General features: G+C 44.5%; 1 protein-coding gene across 1 annotated transcript in view; it reads left to right on the top strand.

Annotated features, from left to right (window-relative positions):
- The window catches only part of gpr156 (G protein-coupled receptor 156), a 22,699-nt gene extending 12,283 nt beyond the window's left edge, over window positions 1–10,416 (top strand). Inside the window, exons 7-10 of the mRNA XM_076264513.1 lie at window positions 421–516; window positions 1,651–1,887; window positions 7,394–7,555; window positions 8,905–10,416. Of these exons, the coding sequence (XP_076120628.1) occupies window positions 421–516; window positions 1,651–1,887; window positions 7,394–7,555; window positions 8,905–10,416 (2,007 nt within the window). The remainder of the gene's footprint in view (window positions 1–420; window positions 517–1,650; window positions 1,888–7,393; window positions 7,556–8,904) is intronic.
- The last annotated feature ends 7,758 nt before the right edge of the window (window positions 10,417–18,174 follow it).

Raw genomic sequence — 18,174 nt, 5'->3', positions numbered from 1 at the left:
ACCTAGAATAATTTATTAAACCTATTCTTGTTTTTCTTACTCTGCCTGTCTGCCTGTTTGGTTCCATTGTGAAGCCTTCCTAGCTGACTGAGTTATTACCGGAATTATACCTTTTTGACCACATGGATTCAGTCCAATCCTAGACTATTTATTTTATTAATTAATTTAATATTTATTTGTTTATTTTTATTTGCGATACCAGCTCTTGAATGAGGCGTAGTGTGTGTGTGTGTGGGTGGGGGAGGGTACTGGCCACTGGCAAGCATAACACAGCGCTCAGACCATAATAAGTTCTATCTTGTTTCCTAAGTAACACAAACGATTTGCCTAAACCGACAATTGAATACGCTCGCGTTGCGCTAGGAAACTTGCCGCAGATCACTGTGATCCCCGCCTAACCCTGTCTCTGTGTGGGTCCAGGTGCTGGAGGTGGACGTGTCGTACTCTCTGTCCCAGCTGGACTCCTGCTCATCCCAGTACTCTGACATCTGGCTCATTCTCCTCTCCATCCTCAAGGTGGGTACCCACTCTCATCCTATCATCACATTACACAGGCCAAGGTGGGTACCCACTCTCATCCTATCATCACATTACACAGGCCAAGGTGGGTACCCACTCTCATCCCATCATCACATTAGACAGGCCAAGGTGGGTACCCACTCTCATCCCATCATCACATTACACAGGCCAAGGTGGGTACCCACTCTCATCCCATCATCACATTAGACAGGCCAAGGTGGGTACCCACTCTCATCCTATCATCACATTACACAGGCCAAGGTGGGTACCCACTCTCATCCCATCATCACATTACACAGGCCAAGGTGGGTACCCACTCTCATCCTATCATCACATTACACAGGCCAAGGTGGGTACCCACTCTCATCCCATCATCACATTACACAGGCCAAGGTGGGTACCCACTCTCATCCTATCATCACATTACACAGGCCAAGGTGGGTACCCACTCTCATCCCATCATCACATTACACAGGCCAAGGTGGGTACCCACTCTCATCCCATCATCACATTACACAGGCCAAGGTGGGTACCCACTCTCATCCTATCATCACATTAGACAGGCCAAGGTGGGTACCCACTCTCATCCTATCATCACATTAGACAGGCCAAGGTGGGTACCCACTCTCATCCTATCATCACATTAGACAGGCCAAGGTGGGTACCCACTCTCATCCTATCATCACATTAGACAGGCCAAGGTGGGTACCCACTCTCATCCCATCATCACATTAGACAGGCCAAGGTGGGTACCCACTCTCATCCTATCATCACATTAGACAGGCCATAGCCACTGAACATGCAGACATTTTTTTACTGCTGCCTTTACGGATTGCTTTTTAAGGCTGTCACATTTAAAACATTTTGGAGAGGGACACATTACTTGTATGCTAACCACATGATAACATGCTAAAACTTGCACACATTCTTGACTGTACCAATTATGCAATAATGTGTACTGTGCTGTAAAATTATTTCACAATCAATAAGTCTAAGGAGAACTGTGTGAACTAGCCATTTGGGCTACTTTACATTACTAATATATACAACTGCATAATGTAAAAAACAACCTTCATGAATAATCTCTCTTTTTAATTTCCCTCCTGCACTCTTTTGTCATCCTTTCTTCAGGGTAGTCTTCTCCTCTATGGGACGTACTTGGCTGGCCTGACCAGCAACGTCAGTCTGCCCCCGGTCAACCAGTCCCTGACCATCATGGCTGCCGTGTGTCTGGTGACTGTGTCGTCGTCGGTGGCCATCCCGGTCTCGCGGTACCTGCAGGCCTGGCCAAATGTGGTCTACAGCGTGGTGTCGGGAGCCATCTTTATCTGCACCCTGGCCATCGACTGCCTGCTGTTTGTCCCCCAGGTGAGTGCATGGTTGTTACGAATAACACCATTAGGTGGCCCTTTAGGGGCGAGTATTATTCGCCGGATATACATAATAACACCTTTTAAAATTGACCCAACCAGTGGGATTTACTACATCAAGACATGCCAAAATCAGGACACTTAATAAGGACAACAGCAACAAAGTCCAAATCAAAATGTCAAGACAAAATCTCAGGCTGAGAAGCAGCAAGACCAGCCAGCAGTCACTACACCAGAAGCCTCTCACAGGAACAGGATCCTGGAGTCTTTATCTCGTGATCAATGAGCTGGCCAGGTGTTCAAGGTTGTCACATGCAGTGCACCCGAGTAGAGTTAGAGGGAACAGGAGAGGAACAGGGACAAACAGCACCGGGAACAAACACAACACAGGGAACACATACAGCCGTAACAATGGTACAAACCGAAGGGTGGCCAAGAGTTTCAAAAACGGTGCACTTTACAGATCATCTGTTGAGATTCAAGTTCAGTATGTAAAATTGTTGTTGAGCAATTACCCAACACCTTGGCCAACCTTAACCATAAAATGTACTTATTAGATCATCAACTGATAGTTTGTCGATAATCTGAGAATCTGTAGATAAACCGAAGGGGACTACCCAAGTAAAGTTTGACCAAGAAACATTTAGTGAAGTATGGCTATTAAGGTCATGCCATTATGTTGTGATGCTTTGGTCTTGGGGATAGTCTTGTTTAAATTGTGTAAATCAACTGCTTGCTGTTTGTTCCTGACGGGCTTATACTGCCTTATACACGGAGGACCCAACTTTAAAAATCCCGACCTCCAAAAAAAGTGTGTTCATGAGATCAGCTCAGAAAGCAAATACAGGAAATGCATAAATAAGTTATTAGAACTGCTTACTATGGTTGAACAAGAAGGAAAATGTCTTGGCCGAGTGTGTCTATCTGTAGTGTTCATTTAGTGATAAATGACCATGCCTAATTGTAATGAGAGTGAAATCCGGCTCTTGTATTATAGCAAGGGAGTCCACCGTGGTTGTAGAATATGACGTGATGTCAAGTCGGATACCTCGCGGCACAAGACTTCCTCACGAGTCTCTGAGCATAAAATCCGACCCGACTTTGCGTTTAAGTCATTTTCCTCTGTCAAAGGTCGGAATTTGTGTGTAATAAGCTTGCACTCAGATCGCACATACGCACACACACACATACATAAAAGGATTCTGACACAACGTGATTGGAAGAGAAAAACTGAGACGACTTTTGTTCAGTTTGTTTCTGAGAAGCAAACATTACACACTATTTCCATTCTGTGTGAGTGTGTAATACAAACAGATGTGGTGTGCGCTTAGTGTAGATCACTTTTAAACGGGCACTTGGGCAGCCGGCTCTTTGGACAGGGCCAGCCTCTTTATACCTCCTCAATGAGAAAATGCTTGGAGATGATACCTCAATTAAAAATCAATAGTGACCTGCTCTGCAAGCAAATTTTACATTTATACATGGAGCAGTGTGGGGCCCTGTGTGTGGCTCTGTGTGTGTGTGTGTGCGTGCGTGCGTGCGTGTGTGTGTGCGTGTGTTGTGTTGGCAGTTCATTAAGTCAGCCTGAAGCGTCTTTTTAGGAGGATCCTGCTCTGGCTGGCTAATCGATGCAGCGACCTCAGCAAAGAGCAGGTGGAAGTGCTGAGTCATGGCCTGTTAGTGATGAAGGGCAGGGAGGTGGAAGGAGGAGGGGTCAGGGAGGTCAGGTTGCATCCAAATGGCAAGATGGCTGCCTGTGTGAGCTTTTCAGCTGTTAGCAGTTTTATCGACAGCCACCAACGTTTTGTCTTAATGGGCCTTCGAGAAAACAAAAGACTTTTGCACTCCTTGTCAGAGAGTCTGTCATGTCTTAATGGGCCTGACATGTAGGTTATAGAGAGAACTGTTGCTAGAATAGGGAGTTGCACAGACACTTCAATTTTAATCTCGGATGTATGCTAACAGCTAACTTCATGTCAGGATAACAAGAACTACCTTCCTGTCCTGTCAAGAGATTATCCAATGTTCATACCCTGTAGTGAGAGAGAGAGAGAGGAGAGAGAGAGAGAGAGAGAGAGAGAGAGAGAGAGAGAAAGGTAAAGGACTCACAAGAGGAAGATATTTCTGCACTCTGAAAGCAGGAAAATATTATCAGTTATTATCAGACCAGTGAAATGTTCCATGCCGTGGGGGAGTGGTGGTTTAGTGGTTTAGGCTATTTCAGGGAGACAGAATGAGACATAGTGAACAGACAGATTGACACAGATATTAAAGAGAGAAGAAGTGATAGAGCAGGGGTGGAGAAAGAGCAAGAAACAGAGAGAATAAAGAAGAGACAGATGTTATTGGTAAGAGATGTGTGGGTGAGAGAGCAGTCGAAACTTCATGTTCCTTTTTCTAACTAACTTACTTAAGGGGAAGGAGAGTGTGTGTGGTTAGTGCTTGACAGAGAAAGAGAGTGTGTGTGTCTGCATGTGTGTGTGTGTGTGTGTGTGTGTGTGTGTGTGTGTGTGTGTGTGTGTGTGTGTGTGTGTGTGTGTGTGTGTGTGTGCGTGCGTGCATTTGTGTGTGTGTGTGTGTGTGTGTGTGTGTGTGTGTGTGTGTGTGTGTGTGTGTGCGTGCGTGCATTTGTGTGTGTGTGTGTGTGTGTGTGTGTCTGTGTGCGTGTGCGTGTGAGTGTGTGTGTGTGTGTGTGTGTGTGTCTGTGTGTCTGTGTGTGTGTGTGTGTGTGTGTGTGTGTGTGTGTGTGTGTGTCTGTGTGCGTGTGAATGTGTGTGTGTGTGTGTGTGTGTGTCTGTATGTGTGCGTGTGTGTGTGTGTGCGTGTGTGTGTGTGTGTGCGTGCATTTGTGTGTGTGTGTGTGTGTGTCTGTGTGCGTGTGTGTGTGTGTCTGTGTGCGTGTGAGTGTGTGTGTGTGTGTGTGTGTGTGTGTCTGTGTGAGTGTGTGTGTGTGTGTCTGTGTGTGTGTGTGTGTGTGTGTGTGTGTGTGTGTGCATCTGTAAGGGCCTGAGAGATGTAGTGGGAGGGCAGCAGTGCATGTGGCTGTGAGGTGAGCTGAGCTGACAGACTGGGCTGGGCACAGGGGAGCAGAGCTCATGGGAGGAACTGACTCACCCAAACACAAACACCCCGGGCCTGATATCCGACCAGACCAGCCAGCACACAACGCACACAGGTGGAGGAACGCAATGCATTCCACACTCAGGAGCTGACTAATGCTGAGCAAACCTGCCCTCTGTGTGTGTGTGTGTGTGTGTGTGTGTGTGTGTGTGTGTGTGTGGTTGTGTGTGTGTGTGTGTGTGTGGTTGTGTGTGTGTGTGTGTGTGTGTGTGTGTGTGTGTGTGTGTGTGTGTGTGGTTGTTGTTGTGTGTGTGTGTGTGGTTGTGTGTGTGTGTGTGTGTGTGTGTGTGTGTGTGTGTGTGTGTGTGTCTGTGTGTGTGTGTGTGTGTGTGTGTGGTTGTGTGTGTGTGGTTGTGTGTGCGTGCATGCATGCGTGCATGCGTGTGTGTGTGTGTGTGTGCATTTCTGTGTGATTATTTTGATTATTTGACTGTCTAAGCTTGTGCTTGTGCCTCTTTGTGTGTATGAGTATGTGTAGAGAAATACTCCACAGATGTTAGTTACTGTTGAGTATGTGTAGAGAAATACTCCACAGATGTTAGTTACTGCTGAGGCACCAGTGAGCCGAGACAAGCAAGTGAGTTCATGTGCTGAAGGAGAAGTGAAAAGGGGTACGGTGTATGGAATTGTGTGTATGAGTGTGTGTGTGTGTGTGTGTGTGTGTGTGTGTGTGTGTGTGTGTGTGTGTGAGATGACATTAACACAACGGAATGCACCGGAAGAGGTGGGAGGAAATGTGTGGAACAAAGACTACCCCCCCCCCCCCCCACACACACACACACACACACACACACACACCTTTCATCTCGTTATCGCTTCCTTCCACGGCTCTGGCAGTCTGATATGGGGGCAGGCACAACAGCCTCCATCATCCATCTCAGTATTGAGACGCCAGTGGCACCTGGTTTAACACCCGGGTCGTATATGGAGAGCCACTACCCGTGACAAACTCCCTCCATGCACAGAGAGGACTAAGACAGGAGAGATCAGAGAAGACAGCAGATATCATCTGAATCTTGATGATTTCTTTTGTTTTGTTTAGTTGGCCTGAATTGTGTCTGAGCATCTGTTTGGATTACTGCTAACGTCATTTCTGAAGCACACTCCTATATATGTGTGTGTGTGTGTGTGTGTGTGTGTGTGTGTGTGTGTGTGTGTGTGTGTGTGTGTGTGTGCTTTCTAGATAAATTATTCAAACAGGTATGACGTGCTGCTGGTATTGCACGTAAAGGTGGCTCAAAATATAGGTCAATAGCCACTCCTTCAGTTCAACAAGCAGAACATGCTACTGGCAATCATAAGCTAACAGGGACTCCAGTTTGTATGACATGCAATACAGTACAACAACGTTAAAATGCATTACTAGACATATATGTCCATAAACCTCTTTAAAACTTTGAATACAAATTGTTATTTTAAGTCAACCTATGTCATCGACCGCTATTTTTTATTTATTTTGTTCTAATTAGTCCACCGTGCCCTGTGGCGTGTGAAATATTAAAGGAGAATTCCGGTGTGATATTGACCTAAAGTGTATTGAAACATGATACCGAGTGTGAACGTATGTCTCATAGCCCATCTCGGCTTGTCCCCTGCACTCCAAAATCTGGCGCTAGTTAGCCGATGCTACCAACAGCTTTTTCAATGGTGGTGCTTCGGCATCGGTTTTACACCCATTTACGAGGCTCAATGTATCTCCACACTTCATTGGTAGACTTCCGAGGGCCCTGACATTTAAAACGAGACATTGAGAACTTTGAAAAAGCACTGGTAGTTTACTTACAAGACGATTTATACAGACAGTATCTTCACGAAGTTTAGCGTTTGCAGCCATTCCAAAAATAATTCAGTGGAAATGCATGGATTCCAGTTTCTTCCAGTAGCAGCAACTGGAATCCATGCATTTCCACTGAATTATTTTTGGAATCTGATCCCTTATCATACCTGTTCATTCTTACTCGTCGCTCGACTTATCGTGACTAAATTCAAGATGGCTGCAAACGCTAAACTTCGGCTATGAGACATATACGTTCACACTCGGTATCATATTTCAATACACTTTAGGTCAATATCACACCGGAATTCTCCTTTAAAGCCGTAAATCTGTTCTCACTATGTGATTTCCATAGCCCGAAAACCTGTTTGTTGCACACGTTGATGATTTTAATTTAGAGCCCTAGGTATGTGCAAACTTGATTCTATGCTAAGATTCCAGGTTTGTGCTAGCCTAACTCATTACACATTAGCAACCTTACAACCACATTAGCAGCCTTAATAAACCCTTTATTAACGTCTTATGTCTGCATTAACATCTTATCATCTTCACTGAACCTTTTATAACTCTTTTATTAACCGTTTATTCACGTCTGTGTGTCCCCCCACAGCTGACCCAGTGGAGGCAGTTTGAGGAGGAGATGAACCCGAACTCCAGTCAGATGTCCAAGTACTTCAGCAGCCCCAGCAGGAGTGTGCGTTCCATGTACAGCGAGGATGAGATCTACTACCTGCTGGGGGAGAACACCTCCATGAAGAGGCTCATCAATGAGGTACAGAGAGCTCCCTGGGGATGGACACATTAAAGGTGTCGATGGTCGTTCTTTTTCGCAAAATTTCGCAAAAGCTTTTATTTAACCTGGGGTAGTCACATTGAGACAGATATATATTTTCCAAGTGGCCGTTGCCCTAAAAAAGCAGCTCTTAGCAGTTAGAGGGAATACAAAATGTACGACATTAGGAGAAATGGACACATGGAAAAGACAATCTAAAGGCAAACAATGATGTAATTGTAGGCAGCAGTGTTACAATATTAGTGCACTTCAGACTCTGTTTTGTGTCGCAGACCTTTTTCATGTGGTTTTCCTCTAAATTGTCAACAAATCCATAAGAAAACACCTTTAGCAAATGATAATTTGCACAGAAGATTTAGATACAATTGTGTCAAGAATTATTGTGTTCAGTATCAGATGTGTTTTTTTAGCTGTTTAAGCATCTACATTTTCCACAACAAAGGCCAATGAACACACCTTGTAAGGCACTAATCTAGCTCAAAGTCAGTCACGTACCCTTTAAAGCACTAATCTAGCTCAAAGTCAGTTACGCAATGTATTGTTGAATCCCTATCCTTAGTTACTACACCTGTGTCAAGCCTTCTGAGATCTGTGAGATTTGAGTAGAGGTACGACAGCTTTCCAATGGTGATGCTACATGTAATGATATTTCATTACGCCTGAAACCGGTAATTAATTGTGTCGGAGAAAATGGTGAGGCGTGCATTTTGTGGTGTCGGGTCATTTCCATAATGACTCAGCCGGCTTGCGAGAGTGGTTCTAAGAGAAACAGAGCACCACTCCTCACTCCTCACAGCCCTGAGGCTGTTTGAACAGAGCTAGGAAACGTCCAGACAAAACATGCCCCAGGTATGGGTGTGTGTGTGTGTGTGTGTGTGTGTGTGTGTGTGTGTGTGTCTTTAAGTGCTTTGATGTTTAATGGGGTTTCCATAATTTGTGGTTTCACAAATGTTCGAAATGAAGTTGTCTTTGTCTCTGTCTCTTTTGTAATTCTCTCTCTCTCTCTCTCTCTCTCTCTCTCACACACACACATACATACACACACACACACATACACACACACCTGCACACACACACACACATACCCCACAGACACACACACACACACACACACACACACACACACACACACACACACACACACACACACACACACACACAGAGAGAGAAAGAGAGAGAGAGACTCACACACACATGAACAAATGGTTCCTTCAGTTTGTTCTGTGTTCTGTGTATTTGGAATGGGCAGAAAATGAGTGTATTCAGTGACCTCACAATGTAACCCTCCCCCCCCCCTTTCTTTCTCCTTCTCTCTGCCTGCATTGCAGAAGAATGCCGTGATTGACAGCCTGCAGGAGCAAGTGAACAACGCCAAGGACAAGCTCCTCAAGCTCATGGGCCACCCCCCCATGGAGGGCGAGATGGATTCGTCCAACACCAACCTCAACTCCTGCTCCACCCAGACGACGGTGGTACAGGCCGACATGCCCGCCACCACACCCCCCTCGTCCGAGAGCCAGCCGTCGGGCTCCACTCCGCCCCTACCTCTGCCTTTGCCTCTGCCACCGCCGATGCCAACCTCACCGCCGCCATACGTGCCCCCCCCAGCGGCGCCCCCCTCCGCACTGCCACCGCCTCCTGTGTCCTCCGCAAGCAACGAGCGCTCTTCCTCGTCCCCTCCTCACCCTCATCTTCACCCTCGTCCCCTCTCTCCTCCCCCCGGTGTTGGTGGTGCCTCCGAAGGTTCCCATAGCAACCAAAGGAGGGCAGTGTTGTCACCTGAGAGATTTTGCTCGGATGACGTGCCGTCCAAACCCCCTGCTGGTTCAAGCTCTGGCCCTGGGCCTGCTACAGTGGAGGAGGTGTCGGTGACCAGTCCCGTCCCTCACCCTAACCAAGTGCTGCCGGGACCGGCCCTCCTGTCCCCGACAAGGTACGGCACAGCCCGGTCAGACTCTGTCGGACCCACGGAGGATCCCATTGTGTCGTCGCCGGCGGTTACGGGGGGTGCCTGGCAGGGTTTTGTGAGCAACGAGCAGCTGCAGGAGATCCTGAAGGAGCTGAGCGTGGATGCCCGAGGACGCTCCGCCTCCTTCCGGTCACACGACCTGACCAGGAGGCCGTCGGTCAATCAGGTGCAGGACGAGCTCTCCCCGCTCTCGCCTCGCTCACCCTGTTCGCCGTTCTACTTCCACTACCCGAGCATCTCGCCCTACGCCATGCGCAAGCGCAGGCCCCCCTTCTATCCGCACCGGTCAAGGCCACACAACACCGCGCTGGGGCAGCCCGCCGGACGCTGCAGGGGAACAGGGCGCCCTGAACTCCAACAGTCCCAGGAGACGGGCGAGCCCGCAAATGACCCCGGCCTCGTGTTACGTAACGAGGAGAGCAACAAAGAGGTGGAGGTGGACGAGGCCGAGGAGAGGGGTGCGCACGCGTCACCCCGATGGCAGCGGCAGCGAGAGCGGCGACGAGAACGGTGCCGGACGCAGCGCGGGGCGGCGCCCCCTCCTCGCCGGTGCTCCATCACGCCGTACTCCGGGCAGTCGGGCCACAGACTTGCGACCTCTGACCCGGAAGGAGGAAGTAGGAGGAACCAGGAAGTGGAGCTCAGGGTGGACCCTTACGGCTACTCAGACTCGGACTCGGACAGCAGCTCGGAGGACTACTGCTACTACCACCATCCCTACTGCGACTCCTGCATGCAGGGCAGCTACGCGTCGTCCTCCGACAGCACGTCCGAGACCTCGGACAGCGAGTATGGCGCCGTCTATGACCTCTGCCATGCCACACACCCAGTGGTCAACTTCAATGAGGACCTCAAACCCACGTTTGTCTGAGTGTGTGTGTGTTTGTCTAAATGTGAGTGTGTGTGTGTGTGTTTGTGTGCTTGTGTGGACATTGAGCACAAATGCAGATTAACCGTGAAAGCAATAAAGGTGAAAGCTATATATAATGAATTGAAATGTAAATGCACTACACTAACATATGGATAGTGGTGCAACACAAACCATTTTACATTCTAAATGATGTCTGTGTAGGTCAACATCACAGAGAGATGTGTGTGCTTTTATGATTTACACCAGTGGTCCCCAAACTTTTTCTTCCGAGGGCCAGCTCACTATGTCTGGCTCTAAGAGAGGGCCAGAGACTCGGAGTGTATTAGTAACCATAAATAGCTTAGTGCTGTGAACAACAACAGTCTACCTTAGTTGAATATTCCATTACATTTAATCATAGGCTACTGCAATTTAATACCATTGTTAGCTGTGTTTATATTGCCATCATGCCATGTAAAATGTAGCTCAAATGAAATAATACTAATAAAAAAGACTTTAGCATTCCCAAAAGTATTAGCAGGGAGTCCCAAAAGTATATTGTATTTAAAATGTGTGTCTTTGCATTCACCGCTCAAGTTGTGAACAAGCAATATCCTACAAATAATTTAAAGTTCTTAAACTAAAAAGTAGTAAAAAGTGCTGGCAAAAACATCTGAAATGACCACTATTCTAACTTTCACTCACCTGATGAGAACTTGAATTGAAGAGTGAATAAAAATAGAAATAATTATCCCAGAAAGTCCAAGAAATATGACTTGAATAGAAGTTAGTTAGTTATTAACAATTAATTGATAAACTTTTAGAATACTTTGAGCACTGATGCAGTCAGCATAGGCCTCTTACATTGTGTGCAGGTAGGTTCATTCCGTTTTCGATGGAAAACACGAAACAGCGCCAAAACAACCACCAGTGGAAAAAAAGAGTATTACATGTGTATTGTTATGACTCACCATAGAGAATGAATGGGGGAAATTACGGAGGTTATAGTTTGACGATGTCGTACTCCGGTGCGGGCCAGATGCTATATACCACAGACATTATTTGGGGGGCCACCCAAAATGAGGTGGCGGGCCGTAGTTTGGTGACCACTGATTTACACTCATGTTGTATTAATGCTATTTCACTGCTGGGTTTCAGTCCTTCAGACATGTTGTCGTCTTAGTTGAAGTTATCTACAGAGAAGTGTATAGAAAAATGTCACACTGATGGAGCTATAAGCTGTTACATGATGCATGACGCTTTACCCTCTTCACCTACCAGGGGTGTGTGCTGTGTCTGCATCTATCTCTCTCTCTCATTGGCTGTCTGTGGTAGTGTGATGCACAGTAAGGGGTGCCTGCTTGGCTCAGGGCTTGACTCAGCGGGATCACAGTCAGTTAACCTCCACAGACGCGCGCACACACACACACACACACACTGTATAGATATGTATGTATGAATAGAGATAGATAGATAGATAGAGAGAGAAAGAGAAAGAGAGAGAGAGATGATATGCTCACTAATGTCATTAGCGCATTGGCCACTGAGCAGGGCTTTGTTTCCTAAAAGTTTAATTCTGCTGTGGCCACTGTTGCGAAATTACCAATTCAAATTCCCTCTCCCAGTTACAATGGTCGCATACAGTGAACTTTTGGAGAGAGGAAAACTTGTGACTGGAACTGAACTCATTTTATTGTAATGTATTTTTTGTTAACATGATATATTTATGAAAAATGGTGGTTTCAATGAACTTGATATAGCCTTCTGTAAACAAGCACTGTATAATGGCAACTGCATTCCAGTTTTTATGTGCATTATGGTTACTTTGAATATAGCATTCTGAAATATTGCAGCACTTTAACAAGTTGCTTAATGTCTACTTCTTGTAGACACACATGATATCTTATAAAGTTTTCACACAGCTATTTTGCCTTTATTGGCTCTCTAGGGCATTTTCAAAATGTTTGTGCTGTTTGTATAGGATGCCATTTCCAATTCTATACTGTGCTATTAGTTCTATGAAATGAAATCCTGTTACTTGATGTATTACATGCATAGCAAGACTGCACTATGTTATCTAGGCCAGTAAGAACATCTGGGTCACCCAAATTGTTTCCCACAAACTTTTTCCACTGATAACATAAAGTCTTTTGATAACTGGTTGTTCATAATATATTCATAATGAATGACAATCACATGGTCACCCTATCTCACGTAATCAACATCCTAAACAAATTTTGTATTTTGATTCATATTTTCCAACACAGGTGTTTTTCATCAGTATGCAAGTCTGGTCATTTCCTAGTATTTCTTGTGTGCTCATGTTTGTTTGACTTTTGAATATGTCCCATTGATGATTTTATTTATACTGTGTGCTATTAATTTATTGATGCGTTGAGTGTCATTAGTTGTATTTCAGATAACTCTGATCATAGCGACATGGAGAGTATGACTACATTTACAGTGTTGTGATCATTTTTGTTACATGTTTGTTAATGTTTGTCAAATATTTTTTGTTGTACTATTTATCATTTAAATTTTTTGTAAATGACTCTCCTGGCTCTGTTGTTATTCTTTTGAAATATTCCATAAATAATACAAATACTCATCAAAGTTGTCATGCCAGTAATAAAATACAATCAATTCAATTCAATTGAAGACTTTTTAAAGTTGTAAAACAAGTTTTTTTTTTTTTTTAAAGAAAGAAAAAAGTACTGTTAGATCTCCAATGGTGATGATGAGGCAGGTTCAGATCAGCACTTGGGGTGAAAGAGTTTTTTATATACACTGAGGGTGCGAGTTTGACAGCGTATTTTGCTGACAGAGCGCCCATCTCAGAGTCCTCGCCTTGATGTAGCTTCCCACTACGTATATCACCATCCAGCTTAGGCCCTGAGTGTTTACCTCATTACTAGTCACAACAATTTGTGTCCTCGGTATCAATATTGTGTGTGTATATTCATATCTGTCTATTGTTTACAACCTGTTAAAGCAAAATGCAGAGCTATGACTGATTCTAAGGGTCATACATACTCACCAAACCATACATGATTATTCTTCATTCTATATTGTGTAGAGGGGTATTCCTTGGTGCTTGTGCATGGATGTGTGTGTGTGTGTGTGTGTGTGTGCACGTGTGTGGATGAGCTAGCATGTGTGTCCGCCTGACCGTCTGTGTATTTTAATGCGTGTGTGTGTGTGTCTTGGAAGATACTCAGTGAAAATTCAGTGAAAGAATACAACAGCATTCATCTTCCCTCTTTCTATACTCCCACAGTATGTCTACGAGTACAGTATCTATGTGTGCATAGTGTTTCTATATTTCCACAGTATGTCTACGAGTACAGTATCTATGTGTGCATAGTGTTTCTATACTTCCACAGTATGTCTGCGAGTACAGTATCTATGTGTGCATAGTGTTTCTATACTCCCACAGTATGTCTACGAGTATATAGTGTTTCTGAGCCTCTTTGTTCTCCCTTATTCAGAGGAAGTGTTCATATTAATGAAAAGAGTTCCTTTTGATTAGTTCAGCTTCACTGGTTCTATTTGAGATACACTTCTTTCTTCATCACTGCACTTATAGCCTGGTCTTATTCATAGCACAAAACATGGAGTCTTTTCACTGGAGAATTGTACGCACGTGACAATAGCTTCAAGGCTGCTTTTACACGTTGACATCATAGAGCATCTACCGTCTTTCACATCCGGAGTGTTCTGTCAGCAGAGGTTTAAGAGATTTTAGAAGAGAGAAGCCACATCTTGATGTGAGTGGGAAGTTGTCACCGTGGTTACAATCTCCAGAATCTGACGTTTCCCTAATGCTTTTAAATGGCACTGTTTCTTACAGAGGGTGAGTCAGTGTGTAAATCTTGTGACAAGGCACTGTTAAGTGGTGTTGTTTGGATTTAGGATTAGACTAAGATTGGTCCACCAGTTGAGCAACTGTCACAAGACTCACGCGATGTAACGATGGTCGGCACAAACTCGCTGTCTCTTCCTCCTGCTCACTCATGCTCTCTCTCTCTCTCTCTCTCTCTCTCTCTCTATCTATCTATCTTTCTCTCTTTCTGTCTGTCTGTCTGTCTGTTTCTCTTTCTCTCACACACATACATGCACAAACACACACACACACACACTACAGTTTCAACCAGACGCACACAGCTAAACTGGACAGTTCCAGCCCCTAAGAGATCTGAACAACATTCACACAGACAAGGTCCCACACAGCACCCTGTTCTAATATACCAATCAGTGTCACACACACACACACACACACACACACACATACACACACAGGGAAAGTCCCACACAGCACCCTGGCCTAATGTCAATCAGTGTCACACACACACAGAGACAGAGAAGGAGAAAGAGAGAGAGCAAGAAAAACATGATTATAAATGCATTTGTTGTGCATGAATGTATGTGTGTATGTCTGTCTGTGTGAAGCCATATTGTTTATTGCTTTGTGTTCATGAGGAAGAGCGACCCTGCTCTTTGTGTTCATGAGGAAGAGCGACCCTGCTCTTTGTGTTCATGAGGAAGAGCGACCCTGCTCTTTGTCTTCATGAGGAAGAGCGACCCTGCTCTTTGTGTTCATGAGGAAGAGCGACCCTGCTCTTTGTCTTCATGAGGAAGAGCGACCCTGCTCTTTGTGTTCATGAGGAAGAGCGACCCTGCTCTTTGTCTTCATGAGGAAGAGCGACCCTGCTCTTTGTGTTCATGAGGAAGAGTGACCCTGCTCTTTGTCTTCATGAGGAAGAGCGACCCTGCTCTTTGTGTTCATGAGGAAGAGCGACCCTGCTCTTTGCTGGTGATGTCCCTCCTGTTTTCTTCTGTACGAGCTTCAAATGAATAATGGATAAAGGAGTCATGCTTTAAAGACCCTCCCACTCCACCAAGTGTGTCTGTCTCCCATCTTCAAAAAAATCAAATGAAAAATTATAATAAACCTCTTATCTTGGCATATCCTTAGGCACATTTTTTGGAAAGCACACAAAGGTTTCCTCAAATGTGAGGTTCAAAATGAAGAAAAGGAAAAAACCAGCTTGTCTCTGTTCATAATGTGATGTCAGTGCCAGGGGTGAGTGAGGGGGACCAAATTGTGAACACAAACATATAGTGAGATCAGATTTCCAGATATCGGATCGCCACCTCTGGCCCACTTTCGACCATAAACTTGCCAGAATATTAAGATAATACCATTGATTTTTTTCAAAATATTTTTTGATAAAAATGGTCAAAACTGTGAGATGAGCACAACGCCAGATCTGCCCTCAGACCAGCTTCTTGCTATCTGCAATTCTACTTTTATTTATTTATTTTAGATTTATTTCACACTATTTGGGCCAATGGTAGAATACTCTAAAAGCAACATGGGATGTTGATATTTTATGAAGTCAGAATGAATCATCATGCATATGATCCAAACATAGACTACATGATCAAATAGCCTAGTTAGGCTAATACTTATATTGTCTGTTATAAACCAAATCAACTCTCCACCATGTGTTTGCAGTTAATATTTATGCAACGTTAGAACATGTTGGCTTAACATGTTACCAGTCCAGAACACACAGTAAATTGCAACAGAACGTTGACTTTATAATCAACTTCTATTTGTTCCAACAGCATTTAAACAAAGCATTTATAAAATTAAAAAATAAATACTGTTACTGTAGTAACTGTAGGCCTACCACATTATCCCAAGGTTCAAAGAGCTCCCCACGTCTGTGACAGGCAGATGTGACACCGCTAAATTCTCAGCTTGTTTATACCCCACACTGAACGCGTAAGAACGCTATAGGCCCATCACTCTGGGGTGTGGTAGCCTGCTCTCTGGGATGTAGCCTATGCACCAAGGTAACTGACGTATTCAATTTGTGTCTTGAAATTATGTTTGAAATAAATGTCTTAGAACAAAAACGTTGAGTATAGACTTGTATTTTATAGTTAGGCTAGTAGTGAAAACGAGTTGATCAGTAGGCTAGTTGAGTTTGTTATCAATAAACATAACAGCTAATGTCATGTTGAGCAGGAGACTAGGCTACCATAAATCCTCAAATTATGCCCGGGATTGATTCTATTTATAGCCAGACAAGGTTCCCACAAGACGGGGTAACAATTGCCATCAGTCCACCAGCACTAGAAGACATTGTTTCGATTTCAGTCAATGAAATAACACCTCTTCTTAATATTTTATTATATTGTTGGTTGGATACGGTTGGCAAAGAAAAGTCGTTTTCCTACCATGGGTCTCCAACACACGTTCTCAAGCTCACCCTCTTGCCGCCCCTTTCGAGCTTTGCCAGGCTGAGGCTACTACATTTAAACACAATTGTTGCGCGACTCAAGGCATTCCAGCCTACGAATTTAATAAAAAGTACTAAATCATGCATATTTAAACAATAACTCAATTTAGGCTGCTTAGCTACACAAAAAGGTTTCTATTAGGCTACAGCACAACAATGAATGGCTGCCTTGTCTCGCAATAAACAGTGACATTTGTTTCACTTCAATGTCACAATCCCGAAACATAACAGTGAACCATCAAATATCTCCCAGATTTCAGTGCCCCCTCAGTCTCAACATTTAGCAATATAATCAAACAGTCCAAAAGTAAATTAAATCCCAAACCAAACCGAAAATGTTATGCTTTTGATAGCCTACCGGTATGCCACTCCAAACGAAACGCATGTCTAAATGCAGGTTAGAAATTAAAAAAGCCTGCCTCAAATAGCCTACCAGCTTGCCTCAAATAAAGATGCTGTGCTTTGCAAAAGACCCCAGCCATAATTTTAAGGAATTTACACTAAGCAAGTAACCTGGATTATTTTATGATGGTTGTTAGTAGACAAACTGGCTTCAGATATCCAACAGAGTGAATATGAAATTGTGCAGTCTTACACTGTAGATGGTTGTGGTTAGTGATGTGATGCTGTTAATGGGGAGTTTTACATAGTTAGCGCAAACCCTATATGTTATTATTTATTTAGCGTACCTATAAGGCTTTTTTTCCTTATCAAAAGTGAGGGGGACGACGGCCGTCTCTTCAGCACTGCGGGGGACATGTCCCCCACGTCCCCCGTGCCTCCTGTGCCCCTGGTCAGTGGACACACAATGTTCTAGTTTGTTCCTCTTCTTTGTTGAAATGGGAAGTAAGGACTTCACATACACACTGCTCCTGAAATATTACCTTTGACCCCATTTACTGACCCACTTGATGACAGTGACCATTGCAGAATGCTCCTCTCACCTGAAACCAGTTCAGTGACATTTACACTTGGCTCTCTGCACTGGAAAATGCATTGTGCTCATAATTTTGACATTATGGATAGTCACATGAAGCATTTTGTAAAGTGCAAAAAACAAGATTGCCCTTGAAAATGTGTTCTCTATGTTCATCTATGTTTTCTATCTGGACAACATAGTGAACATACACAACTAATAAACAAAGTGTCATGCAGCCGAAGTTCAGTGAACTCAGTGAACTGATTTATGTTGTGGACAGATGCACTGATGTTGGCCTGTGCAAAGAGAGCAACCACACACCCACAACCAGGCCAGTGCGTATAACATGTCATTGCAGTGTCTCGAGCGCTCAGCTGACTAGCAACAGTGCTGCATGACTACCTGGTGTCTCATCAGATACTGCATCGCTATTGGTGTGTCCTCCATTCTCTGTCGAATCCGGTTGGGTTGAGGTCAGTCAATCAACTAGGTAACCCGCCCAACCAGTTCTTTCAGCGTATGACGCTTGGAACACCAGGGGCAGTATTA

Source organism: Alosa pseudoharengus, unplaced genomic scaffold, assembly GCF_046254945.1.
Source record: "Alosa pseudoharengus isolate Yale_2024_CS ecotype anadromous, Long Island Sound unplaced genomic scaffold, YU_APseudo_1.1 YU_APseudo_1.1_scf_3, whole genome shotgun sequence".
NCBI lineage: Eukaryota > Metazoa > Chordata > Actinopteri > Clupeiformes > Clupeidae > Alosa > Alosa pseudoharengus.
This window is presented reverse-complemented; position numbering and strand designations above follow the sequence as displayed.